Here is a 14,631-nt window from a genome sequence, read left to right as displayed (position 1 = left end):
TTTGGGCCAGCATTAACTATTTCAGGCAATGCTCTCTGGGTTAATCATAGCTCTAAAGACCTTCTCCAAGGTGATGGAAGTGACAGCCATTTGCGTCATCAGGGGATAAGAGTACACCTGTATCTGGATGACTGGGCCAATTCATTTCAGGAGAGCAAGGAGACAACAGCCTGTATACTCAGTCTTTTATAGTCTGTAGGGTGGATAGTGAATTTTGAGAAAAGCAAACTACTTCCCTTTCAAAAGTTGGAATATTTGGGAGTGAGTTTTGGCACCAAGTTGGTTATAGTGTTTCTGCCCAAGTTCAGGATGCGCAAACGTCAGTCTTAGATCCAAGCAATGTGATGAGTGCCATGGGCCTGGGATAATTTGCCTGAGTACTTGGTGTGGTGACAGTTGTCATAAACATAGCTCTGTAGGCTAGATCTCCCATGAAACTGTTATAGCACACTCTCTTCTCTCCCACTGGCCACCACAAACTTAGAGTTATGAAATCTATTGGCCTTGGGCTCTGCGAGGTGCAGTCTGAAGTGGTGGCTTCTTCTGACCAGTTTGCTGCAAACTGGGTAGTTCTAACAGATGCCACTTACTATGCTGGGAAGCATACTGTCAAAATCAGATGACCCAGGGACATGGTCTTGGACAGAGGCTGAAATTCAGAACAGCTCGCCTGATTCTACAAGCTTTCTTTCAAACCTTATCCACAGGAGTCCCTGATGTGAATGTTTTCAGATAGTGACACATCAGACATACATCAACAGACAGGGAGGAACCAAGAGTGCGAAAGTGTCCAAAGAAGCGTCTGTTATGCCATTGAGCAGAGAGGCACTTGCACGTTCCCTTGGCAGCAAATATTGCAGGGATCATCATTGTTTAGGCAGATTTTCTGAGCAGATGTCTTCCTAGATACAAGAGAGTTGGAGCTATCCCTTTGATCTATAGAGAGGTAGTAGCCAAATGGGTTAACCATCCCTAGATCTCACAGCAACCAAGCACAATTCCAGAGTACCTCACTACTTCAAAGAAAAGATTACAATTCCAAGTGCTGAATGCCATGCTAAAGACACTGTCTTGTTAAGATCTCATGTATGTATTTCTTCCTCTTAACAATGATAGGCTGTGTAATAGAGAGTTGCATGGGGTCAGAAATCAAAACCGTCCCCACCCATCCTCGCTGGAATCAAATCCATCTCCACCCGTCCCCGCAAGTAATCTCTTCTGTCTCCATAAACTTCAGAAGTAGTTATTTCATTTAATTATACTACTGAATTAAAGGCTCTGGTAGAGATCCACTTACAAATAAGCAAAGATAATTTGGAAATATTTGTTGTAAATGGGTCTCTGCCAGAGCCTCTAATGTAAATATAAAATATAGAGAGTGAGGACAGGAGGTTCTGGAAAGTGTTGGAATTGAGAAACGAGCCTTCCATCTCTGCCTGCAGTGTTTACAGACTCCACCCCTCTCTCACGATATATCAGTCAGCTCCGTTTCAGAATGAAGTGTGAGAGAGTTTGAGGACAGGAGGTTCTGGAAAGTGGTGGAATTGAGAAAAGAACCTTCCATTAGAGAATGACACGATGACAAAATTCATCACCGTTCCCGTCCCAGCGGATAACCGCGGGAAACCATCTTCATGTCATTCTTTAAGGAGAGAGGGAAGAATCATAGTATGAATGGCCACAACCACTGACCCGCAAGCTTTGCTTTGAAGAATGCTGGTGTAGAAGGACCGAGGTTGAAATAGACACTAGAAAATGACATGGGATTATTTCCCGCGGTTCTCCGCGGGGACGGGAACGGTGATGAATTTTGTCACCGTGTCATTCTCTACCTTCCATCTCTGCCTGAAGTGTTTACAGATTTCAAGTTTATTAATTTTTGATACCCTGCAAAACGTGCTACAGCTAAGCAGCTTACATAAAATATAAGTACAAAATAAAAAATTAAAACAACAAAATAATTATAAAGCAATATGTAACACAGGACGATAAGGGAAGAAATACAATTTATGATAGAAAAGTATAGGGGAAAGATAACACATGAGGTATAGGGATAGTCTATATCAGTGTTTTTCAACCTTTTTTGGGCAAAGGCACACTTGTTTCATGAAAAAAATCACGAGGCACACCACCATTAGAAAATGTTAAAAAATTTAACTCTGTGCCTATATTGACTATATATAAAGTAATTCTCTTGAATAGATATCAACTAAACACAAAGAAAGTATTTTATAATTACTTTATTATGAAATATTAAGTAAACAGAATAGTGAAAAATTATAAAATACTTTATTCAGTGCGAAACCTGGGCCTGTTTGGCTGAACACAAAGCTGATATTCTGGCTGGAATCGAAGAAAGACACACACGTAGCTCTTCGTCAACAGCTCTCAGTCTCTCTCTGTATTTGGTTTTTATAGCATACAAAAATAGACAAATATACCCTCCATCCTTTTTATTAAACCACAATAGCAGTTTTTAGCGCAGGGAGCTGCGCTGAATGCCCAGCGCTGCTCTTGACACTCATAGGCTCCCTGCACTAAAAACCACTATTGCGGTTTAGTAAAAGGTGACCATATTGTAAAATATAGACAGCAGATATAAATTCAGAACTGTGCATAGTAAGTGAAGGGAAGTTTTCATCTCTGGGAATTTACCCAGTTAACTATTAAGTTATTTGGGCAAATTCCTTTGAAAACTGTGGTAATACTGCCTCCACTTTGCTAAATTTAAAATAAAATCATTTTTCCTACCTTGTCTGGTGATTTCTGGTTGCACTTTCTTCTTCTGACTGTGCATCCAATCTTTCTTCCCTTCTATCAGCCTGTATGCTTTCTCTCCTCCACACCTCATTCCCTCCCCCAACTTTTTCTTCCTCTCTCCCTGACCTTTCTTTCTTTTTTTCTGTTTCTCTTCTTTCCTTCTGTTTCCCTGCCTGCCCCCTTTCTTTCTTTCTCCCTGCCGTTCCCCAAGCCACTGCCGCTGCCGCTGCCATTGGGGAACAGGACCCACCAATGGATAACAGGCCCCAAAGCCGACGTCGACGCATGGTCTCCCTGACGTCAATTCTGCAATCGGAGAGGAAGTTCCGCCCAGCCAGGCAGCGATTGGCTGGCCCGAACTTCCTCTCCGACTGCAGAATTGATGTCGGGGAGAAGAAGACTTATCGGCTCGACAGATTAGATCGCCAAGACAAAGTGAGTCCTGGGTGATCGACTCACTTTGCCTTGGCGAGCTACTGGCGCCCCTGCCTCGGGCCCCCTGTCAGCTCCGGGCCCCTGAATGCAGGACTGGTAGTACTGCCCTGATGGCGGCCCTGCGGCACACCAGGCAACATCTCGCGGCACACTAGTGTGCCGCGGAACAGCGGTTGAAAAACACTGGTCTATATGATTCATCTAGTGAGATATTACAGATTATAAGAACTGATGCTTATAAAAAAGCATTGGAAAATAGAATAGTTTTGAGATCACCCAGCTCGGTTATAGAGTAAGGTATATTGGCCAGCTGTACTATATAGTGAGTTGTTATGGGGACATGAAGGGGATATGTGAAAAAACTTACTACATCTACACTCGTGATTAAAGGTCCTATGGACAAACATTTGACTGGAATTACTCAAACAATAAGTACTTTTTCACCCTCTCTCTCTTCAGATGGGTTATCTTTGAGTCCTGACACTAGATCTCCTCCACCCTTGCCTGCAGATGAAAATATTCAGGTGGAGTCTGTACCTAATGGGTTGCAGGACAAACCTGAAATCATTCAAAATCCCATTGTAGCATCTCAAGGGACTGATAACTTAGCTAAATTGCAATCAGTCAGTTGAGATTCGGTTGAGATGATTTCCACATTGGTCTTTAATATTAAACATCTGAATTGTGCAAACTCCTGTGGTGTGGATGAATCTCATCTGTTGTCTTCTATTCTTATAGGACTCTGAAGGCTCTACATGTTTACACTTAGCTGCCAAGAAGGGGCACTATGACGTTGTTCAGTATCTTCTCTCAAATGGACAAGTGGATGTCAACTGTCAGGTATGAACTGCTTCTAAGATATTTTTAAGAACATTATTAAATCTGCTTAAAGATATTTTTAAGAACATTATTAAATCTGAGGGATATTGCTCATATGGATCACAGAGATGTATTATTGGTTTCTTTATAACCTGCTGAAAGAAACTCAAGTTCTGTTGCAATTATATAGGATTCTGTATCATAGCTGATGTTTCCCATTAGTCATGAATCTGCAGAAAAGTGCCACTCAAAATTCTGAACTCCTCCCCTTCTGCAGTGAAGAACAGTTCCCTCTTCAGTTTTTCCTCCTGCAAGTGAACTCAGAAGGTGTGTTCTGCTCTGCTGTGCTTTCTTTTTATTTTTTTCAGGTATTTTTGCAATCAATTTTCTATTTTTCTGTGTGGCTTCAGTGCTCAGGAGTCTCATTCTTGGGCTTACTCTGCTGGAGAAAGGACGCAGTCCTGCATAGGCGGACTGCTGCTTACAGGCCAATCTTGTATTGAGTACCTCTGGAGCCATCCTGCTTTGTGTCCCTTCAGAAGCTCGGGGTCCATTCCCCTGGGAGCTTGCTCACCTGCTGATTTATCAGAGACTTGAGCGCAGACTGTGGGGCCCCTGTGTAACAACCCTCTGGGTATCAGGGAGCCGGCTGTGAATTTTCTCCCTCCGATGTGTCACAAGAATTCTTGAGGGTGGAAATTCATGGTCAGGGTCTGCCTGACTGGCAGCCAGATCTCCGGTGGTGGACTTGTTCCTGGCACTTTCTGAGGCAGAAATATTTTCCATGCAGGCACACTCCTGCAAGCTGACAGGTACCAGAAGTCACAGTGAGTAATCCCATTATTCCCTATAGAGAAAATTGGAGAGAGTGGGTCCTGAAAAAGCCAGATTTGAGGGTTTCAGGGGTTAGTATCAGATTCACCCACCCCTAGAACCTTTTTTTGCCATATCTTTTTTTTTTTTTTTTTAAATAAGCTCCCATGGGCCATTTTTGGCATGAATTTTCTGGCAGTGGCCAACTTGGATTTTTAGCAATTTTTTTTCAAGTGCTTTTTTTCTGCCTCAGGATCATCTACAATGAATTCCTCATGTCGGTCTAGCCCCAGTTCATGCATTTATTTTGTGCAGATTTACAAGCTGAGGAATGGCTGTGTACCATGTGCCTCCGGGCATGGGAGGGAAGGGATGGGAGCTTCTGGTTCAGATTCTCTTCTGTTCTTCAGGGCGTAAGAACCCTGAAAAGCCCCATCTGTGAGAAGAGATCCCATTCAGAGGCCACACGCTGCACAGGGGCAAAACACACTCAATGTGGAGGCAGAGGAGGCCATACCTTCCCAGTCTGGGGTCTTTCAGGGGTCCTTGGGCTTCTGGTACAAGGCTTTTCTTATTTTGTCAGCCTTCTGTGGAAAGCAACAGGCCTGGGAAGTACTGTGCTGCCTGTGAGCATGCTGGCTCCACCTCATGGGGATTCATGTCCCAAGCAGGTATCTCTGCCTCATACCACGCGGACTCCTAGTGTCGGTGACCCTTCAGAGCAGAACTGGGAGGACTGGAAGTCCATTTCCATGCCTTGTTATCACAAGGCTCCACTGTTTTGTGGATGATATGGGGCCCCTTTCAGGGACCGGAGGTCAGGAAGTTGTGGCTGCTATTGATCACAGGGATGATCCTTCTGTGTGCCATATTTTTTAATCCATTTATGTTTCCCATGTCATTTCTGACACCCTCTGTGCGTTGAAGCTGGAATCCAACAACCCTTTGCCTTTCAGTGTTAACGTCATGAGTGGCACTAATACGCAGTCTACTTTTTTTCCAGCTCATCTGGTATCTGATCAATGGGAATCGCCTTTCAGTGTTAACGTCATGAGTGGCACTAATACGCAGTCTACTTTTTTTTTCAGCTCCTTGGTATCTGATCAATGGGAATCGCCTGAAGGCTCCTTAAAGGTGACCAAAGCTATGTCTAAGCTTTATCCTATGGCTCCTGAAAGCTCCTGACTTCCAGTAGCTGTTTTCACAGCCAAAAGTGGATTCCGCAGTAGCGCAAGTAACTTAAGGTCATCTCCCTTCCTAGTAAGGGCAAAGTGATGCTAAAGGATACATAGGATCATAAAGTGGATGTGGTCCTTAAAATACAGTTTCAAGTGCTGGCGTTGACTATCAAAGTGGCAGCTGCTGCCTCCTCTGTGGCAAGGGCTTTTCATACCAGATTGCGGAGTCCCCCTTCGGAACTGGAGAACTCATGTCCCCACATGATTATGGAAAAGTGGATTCAGTGGCTGATGCTCTTTATGACATCATTATAGTCATGAGTAACATTTTGGCTTACTCTGTTTCTGCCCGCCAGATGCTCTGGATCAGGTAGGATTTGAAGGCCACACTCAGCAGACTGCCTTTCAAAGTACAAATGCTTTTTGGCAAAGGTTTAGATAACCTTATGGACAGCATATCAGATTGCTGTCCCAAATCCCTCCCTGACAGAAGGAATCGTCGTTCCACTGGGGGCAACAGAGGCAATTTTCAAGTCTCTCTGGTTCCTCTTCCCAGAGGTCCTTCCAGGGGTCATGTCAGAGATTTGGCAATTATAGTTGCTAGCAACCCTTGTGTTCCCATGGCGGTTTAGCCAAGAAAACTTCACAATGACGCCAGGCTAACGACCTCCCTCCCACCATTGGCAGGCAGCTGTTGGCTTTCTGGAGGAAATGGAAACAGATCTCACCAAACGTCTCTTGGGCATCCACACCATGGAACCGGTTCCTAAAGCAGAATCTGGCTCTGACAGATACTCCATATACTTCATACTGCCCAAGAAAGGCACAGAAGATTAGAAGCCTATCCTGATCCTGAAGTTTGAGAATGAGACACTTAGAGTTCCCGCTCAGTCATAGTGGTAGTGACTACTGGAGAATTCCTAGCCTCCTTGGATTTAACAGAGGCATATCTTCACATTTCCATCTTTCTGGAACACAGAAAATATCTTAAGATTTCATCTTCTCCAGTGGCATTTCCAGTTTGTGGCCCTGCCTTTTAGATTGACCACGGTTCCATGCACTTTTATCAAGGTGATGGTGGTAATAGTGGAATGGGCATAGAAGTGCATCCTTACCTGGATGATTGGCTTATCTGGGCATTCTCTTGTCCGGAGGGTGAGCTCACTGTATGGCAGGTGGTGGATCTCTTTCAGAGACTTGGTTGGATAATCAATTTCTGAAAGAGTCACCTACAACCATCTCAGTGCTTGGAATATTTGGGAGACTTCAATATGGCACAGGGCCATGTTTTTCTTCCTGAGCTACACAAACAGAAACTCAGGAAGCAGAACTGAGTCCTATGGCCTGGCCTTACCTTCAGGTACTGGGCTCAGTGGCAGTCACCCTCAATGTTATTCCCTGGGTGAGGGCACACATGCAGTCACTACAATACTCTCTTCTCTCCAGGTGGTCCCCGCAAAGATACTTCCAACAGATGCAGCTCCTTGGTTTTTGGGTGGTGAGACATAGCTTATGTTGCTGGCTACAGGGAGATGCTTTATCGAAGGGAATGCCTCTCAGTATCACCTCATGGATGACCCTCATGACCGTCGCCAGCCTGAGTGGCTGAGGAGTCCACTGCTCTGGTTTTTGGCTCCAATGCAATTGGATGCCATCAGAAAGCAAGTGGTCCATAAATCATCAGGAACTGAGAGCCATTCACTTGGTGCTGAAGGAGTTGTAATATTTCCTGACACAGAAGCTACCGCGGTTAGCTTATGACTACAAAACTTTCAGAAAAGAAATGAAAACCCTGCTATTCAAGAAATCCATGAAGACTAACTAACATCGTATGAAACATTTCAATCCTCTGAAGCAACTTGCTTTACTCTGTAACACCTCTGTAAATCCTCTTCTGTAATCCACCTTGAACCACAAGGTAATAGCGGAATAAAAATCACTAATGTAATATACTAACAAGGAGGCACAAGAAGTGCACCCCTATGCCTGGAGGCAGAGATGTTGTTCCAGAGGGCGGAAGTTCACTTACAAGCTCTTTCAGCTGCCCACATGGCAGGAGTAGCAAACATCAATTTTCTCAGCAGGCAGACTCTGGCTCTGGGTGGAGTGGTCTCTGTTCCAGAGGTTGTTCGCCGTCATTGTGCAACACTGGGGAAGACCATAAATGGATCTCATGGCCAGAGCCAAGAATGTGAGGCAGTTGAAGAGCCAAGCTGGGAAGCGCAGTGCTGGATGCCTTCGTTCAGCCCTGACCCACCGAGCTCCTACTCTGTGTTTCCACCATGGGCCCTGGTAAGCTGGATCATCTGCAGAATAGCGAACCACCAGGGCTCAGTGATCCTGGTAGCTCTGGACTGGCCCATCTGCCTTGGTATGTGGATCTGGTATGCCTCTGAAGAGGCAGATTTCTCAACCAGCCAGTGTCTAGTACCTGTGGAGAATCTAGCGCACTTTGGTTTCATGGCATGACTCTTGAGCGCACAGCTCTAACTCGTAAGGGTTACTTGAAGATTATCGTTATGACTCTTCTTAGAGTCAAGAAGCCTGCAATGTCTGCATCTTATGCAAAGACCAGTTATGATGCACCAGGAAGCAGGTGGAGCCATACCATACCATACATTTTTCTTCTATACCGCAAGTTTCGACTAGGATTCAATACAGTTTACAGTGAGATTCTCAATCAGAGATCATGAGCAGAGAATGATAGGTTAAAGAGAGTGTTGAGTTCATGTTACTGGTTTGAGGAGAAAAAGTGAGTTTTTAATCTTTTTTCTGAAGATATAGTACATGCCTATTTGGCACAGGTATAGGGGGAGGTTGGTCCATATTTTGGATCCCTGGAGCGCAAAGGTGGATTCATGCAGTCTCTTCTGAAGTGCGTGTGAAGGGGAAGGAAAGGTCAGTTTGAATAGTTCTGTGGTCTTAAGTTGAAAAAAGGAGTTTGTAACAGTGATGTCTGTGCTTAGTCCTTTGGAGTTTTCGCCATAGATGGCTTTGTGGACCATGCATGCAATTTTATATTGTATTCTCTTCTTTATAGGGAGCCAGTGTAATTCTCTCAGGAATGGGGAGACACTCTCAAATTTGATATGTTTGAAGATTCGTCTGGCAGCTGTGTTTTGAAGTAACTGTAATCTCGTATAATCTTTATCAGTTATACTACACTACAAGGAGCTTCAGTAATCTATATAGGATAGAAGGACTGCTTGTGGTGTGCAATTGTTCTGAAGTTGGAATAACAGAGAAGATCTGATTGCTTTTAATTGCCTGAGTCTAAAAAAGGATATCCTAACCAGTGTGTAAATGTGGTCCATGAAGGTGAGATCCGAGTTTATAATTACACCCAGTATCTGACGTTCTCTCAAATTTGAGTTTTTCTCCAGTTATTAACATCAGAAGAAAAAAAGAATAGCCTTACTGGGTCAGACCAATGGTCCATCAAGCCCAGTAGCTCGTTTTCATGGTGCCCAATTCAGGTCACTAGTATCTGTCCAAAACCCTAACAGTAGCAACATTCCATGCTACTGATCCAGTGCAAGCAGAGGCTTCCCCCATGTGTTAATAACAGATATGGACCTTTCTTCCAGGAATTTGTCCAAACCTTTCTTAAAACCAGCTATGCTATCTACTTTTGCCACAACCTCTGGCAACGCGTTCCAGAGTTTAACTATTCTCTGAGTGAAAAAATATTTCTTCCTATTGGTTTTTGAAGTATTTCCCTGCAGTTTCATCGAGTGTCCCCTAGTTTTTGTAATTTTTGATGGAGTTAAAAATTGATCCACTTGTACCCGTTCTACTCCGCTCAGGATTTTGTAGACTTTGATCATATCTTCCCTCAACCTTCTCTTTGCCAAGCTGAATAGTCCTAACCTTTTTAGTCTTTCCTCATATGAGAGGAGTTCCATCCCCTTTATCATTTTGGTTGCTCTTCTTTGAACCTTTTCTAGTGCCGCTATATCTTTCTTGAGATAAGAAGACCAGAATTGAACGTAATACTCCAGATGAGGTCGCAGCATGGAGCAATACAGAGGCATTATATTATCTTTAGTCTTGTTAACCATCCTAGCATCTTGTTTGCTTTTTTGGCTGCTGCTGCACATTGAATGGTAAGTTAAGAACATAAGAATTGTCGCTACTGGGTCAGACCAGTGGTCTATCCTGCCCAGCAGTCCGCTAACGCGGCGGTCCTCAAGTCAAACACCTGTGCTCTAAATGAGTCCAGCCTCACCTGCATACATTCCAGTTTAGCAGGAACTTGTCCAACTTTGTCTTGAAACCCTGGAGGGTGTTTTCCCCAATAACAGACTCCGGAAGAGCGTTCCACTTTTCCACCACTCTCTGGGTGAAGAAGAATTTCCTTACATTTGTACGGAATCTATCCCCTTTCAACTTTAGAGAGTGCCTCTTGTTCTCCCTACCTTGGAGAGGGTGAACAACCTGTCCTTATCTAGTAAGTCTATTCCCTTCAGTACCTTGAATGTTTCAATCATGTCCCCTCTCAATTTCCTCTGCTCAAGGGAGAAAAGGCCCAGTTTCTCTAATCTTTCACCGTACGGCAACTCCTCCAGCCCCTTAGCCACCTTAGTTGATCTTCTCTGGACCCTTTTGAGTAGTACCGTGTCCTTCTTCATGTACGGCGACCAGTGCTGGACGCAGTACTCCAGGTGAGGGCGCACCATGGCCCAGTACAGCGGCATGATAATCCTCTCCGATCTGTTCGGGATCCCCTTTTTGATCATTCCTAGCATTCTGTTCGCCCTTTTCACCGCCACCGCATATTGCGCAGACGGCTTCATCGACTTGTCGATGAGAACTCCCAAGTCTCTTTCCTGGGAGGTCTCTCCAAGTACTGCCCCGGACATCCTGTATTCGTGCATGAGCTTTCTGTTACCGACATGCATCACTTTACACTTATCCACGTTGAACGTCATTTGCCACGTCAATGCCCATTTCTCAAGCTTGATTATGTCACGTTGCAAATCTTCACAATCCCCCTGTGTTTTCACTACTCTGAATAACTTCGTATCGTTTGCAAATTTAATCACCTCACTCGTCGTACCAATGTCTAGATCGTTTATAAAGATGTTGAAGAGCACGGGTCCAAGCACCGAGCCCTGCGGCACCCCACTAGTGATGCTCTTCCAGTCCAAGTATTGTCCATTTATCCCCACTTTCTGTTTCCTATGCTCCAGCCAGTTTTTAATCCACGTGAGTATTTCACCTTCGATTCCATGACTCGCAATTTTCTGAAGTAGTCGTTCATGTGGAACCTTGTCGAACACCTTCTGAAAATCCAGATAAACAATGTCAACCGGGTCGCCCTTGTCTATCCGCCTGTTTACTCCCTCGAAGAAGTGTAGCAAGTTCGTCAGACAAGATCTGCCTTTGCTGAAACCGTGCTGGCTGGTCCTCAGGCCATGTCCGTCAAGGTGATCAATGATGTGGTCCTTTATCATCTTTCCCGGTACTGAGGTCTGTAGTTTCCCGGATCTCCCCTCGAACCGTTTTTGAAGTTTTCAAGTTTTATTAGGATTTTATATAGCGCCTATCAAGGTTATCTAAGCGGTTTTTACAATCAGGTACTCAAGCATTTTCCCTATCTGTCCCGATGGGCTCACAATCTATCTAACGTACCTGGGGCTATGGAGGATTAAGTGACTTGCCCAGGATCACAAGGAGCAGCACGGGGTTTGAACCCACAACCCCAGGGTGCTGAGGCTATAGCTTTAACCACTGCGCCACACACTCCTCATGAAGATCGGCGTAACATTCACCACCTTCCAGTCTTCCGGAATTTTTCCCGATTTGATTGACAGGTTGGCTATTAGTTGAAGCAGTTCAACTATAGTTTCTTTCAGTTTCTTGATGACCCTCGGATGGATACATCCAGTCCCGAGTATTTATCTCTCTTTAGCCTATTAATCTGCCTGTGTACCTCTTCTAGACTGACCGTCAGCCCTGTCAGTTTCCCGTCTTCGTTTCCAGCATAGAGCCTGATGGATTCTGGTATGTTTAATATATCGTCTTCGGTAAATACCGATGTAAAAAATGTGTTCAGTTTGTCGGTGATTTCTTTATCTTCCTTTAGCACTTCCTTTATCCATGGTCATCCAATGGCCCCACTTCTTCCTTCGTGGGTTGTTTTCCCTTAATGTATCGAAAGAACAGCTTGAAGTTTTTCACCTCTTGGCTATTTTTTCCTCGTTGTCTCTTTTGGCCTCTTTTACCGCCTTATGATACCTGCGTTGATGTTGTTTGTGCTTATTCCAGTTTTCGTCCGTTTTTGACCTTTTTCCATTCCTTAAATGAAGTTTTCTTTTCTCTGATCGCTTCCTTTACCTCTACAGTGAGCCACGCCGGTTCTTTGTTCTTTTTCCTCTTGGATCCTTTGTTGATATGTGGTATATATAGATTTTGCGCCTCGGTGACTGTGTCCTTAAAAAGGGACCAAGCTTGCTCTAACGTTTTTACAGTGCTTATCCTATTCTTGATCTTCTTCCCCACCATGAGTCTCATCCCTTCGTAATTCCCTTTTCGGAAGTTCAATGACGTAGCCATCGTTCTGGACCGATATATCGCCCCTGCGTCCAGGTTGAAGCGGATCATGTTGTGATTGCTGTTTCCCAGCGTCCCTTCTACATCTATATCTTGTGCCGGTCCTCGTAGTCCATTTAGAATTAAGTCCAGTATTGTATTTCCTCTTGTATTTTCCTTGACAAGTTGTTCCAGGAAGCAATCGCCTACAGCATCCAGGAACTTGGTCTTCCTAGCGTAGCCGGAGGTACCTTGGTTCCAGTCTATCCCCAGATAGTTGAAGTCACCCATGATAACTGTGTTGCCTCCCTTGCAGTTGCGTTTAATCTTGTCCGTCATTTCTCCGTTGGTAGTAGATGCCGATCTTCATTTCCAGTCCATTTGTTCCCGGAGGTTTGACCCATAGAGACTCTAACTTATCCATCAGTTGTGGTGTGTTCTCTCCAGTAGATTTAATTCCCTCTTTGACGTATATGGCAATGCCCCCACCTTTTTGAGCCACTCTGTCTTTGCGGTATAGCTTGTATCCCGGTATCACAGTGTCCCAGACATTTTCCTCAGTCCACCATGTTTCTGTGATTCTGATGATGTCAATGCTATCTTTTTGTGCCATAGCTTCTAATTTACCCATCTTATTCCTTAGGCTCCTTGTGTTCGTGTACATCTTATTGTTGAGTTTGAGAAAGTTCTTTGTTGTCTGTGCTCTGAGGTCTTCGATAAACCTTCCTATATGTTTGATGGTATCTTCAAAGGTGTCTTTAGCTAGGCTCAGTAGAAAGATATCATCTGTGTAGGAGAATGTGGATTTGAGAATTTCCTTCCTAAAACGCCTGAGAATTTCCTTCCTAAAGCGCCGAGGTATATATTAAACAGAGATGGGGGACAGTGTCGAGCCTTGTGGAACTCTGCAGAAGGCCTTTAAGGCTTGAGATAGTTCACTGCCTTTTCTCACGTCATATGTTCCACTTCATATGTGGAGAGGAATTCCGTAAACCATTTCATTACCATACTTTGTATGCCTAGCTCGCTTAGTCTGAAAAGTAGGAGAGAATAGTCCACTGCTTCGAATACAGTCAAAATATTGAATTGTAGGAGTACAGATTGTGCGCCTCTACTTGGGTATGATTTGGCTTTTGAAGTCATTTCCAATAGTACCGTATTTCCCCATGTATAGGCCGCCCCATTGTATAGGCTGTAGCAAATGCCGATTTCCGTTTCAAACTTATTAGACAAGTTGCGGCGTTACTAGAGTACCGTAGCTGAACTTAAAAAAAAATCATCCCTCTTAAATATCTTGTACCGTGCTGCTGCTCTTCTCTCGAGTCTGGCGGGGTTCATGGCCAAATTTTGTGGAACAATGAAGCAGACCTCTGCGTGTGCCACTGTCCGACTCCGAAGACATCTCCGCTTGTAGGCGAATCAAATTGGCAGTGGATTTTCCCTTTCTCCTTCTTTAGGGAGTTTCGAATAACTTCTGTTTGTACTTTTTTTTTTTTTTCCATGTGTACTTGTCTCTAGCCCTACCTGGGCCTCCTGTCCCCTCTGGGATCAGGATGCTGGTGTCTGTTATGCTGCTAGTCTGTGCTATAGCAGACCCCAAACTCAATTCAAGCCAACCTGCAGAACTCATGCTTTAAAACTTAAGCTTTAACGATTTAGATGTAACTCGCCTGCACCCTTACGTTGAAGGAACTCGGATCTGTTAAACAGAAGCCTGGGTTTGTGTGAAGGGCATTGATATAGGGAGAAGATCCCCCCCCCCCTCACCTTATATATATATTTTTAAGTTTCATTACATTTAAGAAACTGCTACATAAAACTCTCCGAGCTTGTAATGAATTGCATTTGGGCAGCCGTGGTGTGTGCACAGGAGACTCGATGGACCATGTCCCAATTTGCTTAAGTCATCGCAGGTGCCCAAATTAAGTATGAATGGCTTTGTTTAATGTCGGTGGGGTTGCAGAAAGTCATCATGTGTTGCAGTAGTAGACTTAAAACGCAGTTTTTAAGTTTATAGGGTGTATTGGTAAATGTTATGAAAATCAGCCGGGAAAAACATGAGAGAGGACGTTAAAAAGTTCCTAGACGTATG

At 44.2% G+C, this 14,631-nt stretch overlaps 1 protein-coding gene across 11 annotated transcripts in view; it reads left to right on the top strand.

Annotated features, from left to right (window-relative positions):
- Positions 1–14,631, top strand: part of EHMT1 (euchromatic histone lysine methyltransferase 1) — a 642,972-nt gene that overhangs the window by 510,751 nt on the left and 117,590 nt on the right. For all 11 annotated transcript variants that reach the window (XM_033961438.1, XM_033961434.1, XM_033961436.1 and 8 more), the window contains one exon: positions 3,934–4,035. In XM_033961438.1, the coding sequence (XP_033817329.1) occupies positions 3,934–4,035 (102 nt within the window). The remainder of the gene's footprint in view (positions 1–3,933; positions 4,036–14,631) is intronic.

Source organism: Geotrypetes seraphini, chromosome 10, assembly GCF_902459505.1.
Source record: "Geotrypetes seraphini chromosome 10, aGeoSer1.1, whole genome shotgun sequence".
Classification (NCBI taxonomy): Eukaryota; Metazoa; Chordata; class Amphibia; order Gymnophiona; family Dermophiidae; genus Geotrypetes; species Geotrypetes seraphini.
Note: the sequence above shows the minus strand (reverse complement) of the source record. Positions and strands in the feature narration are given on the sequence as shown.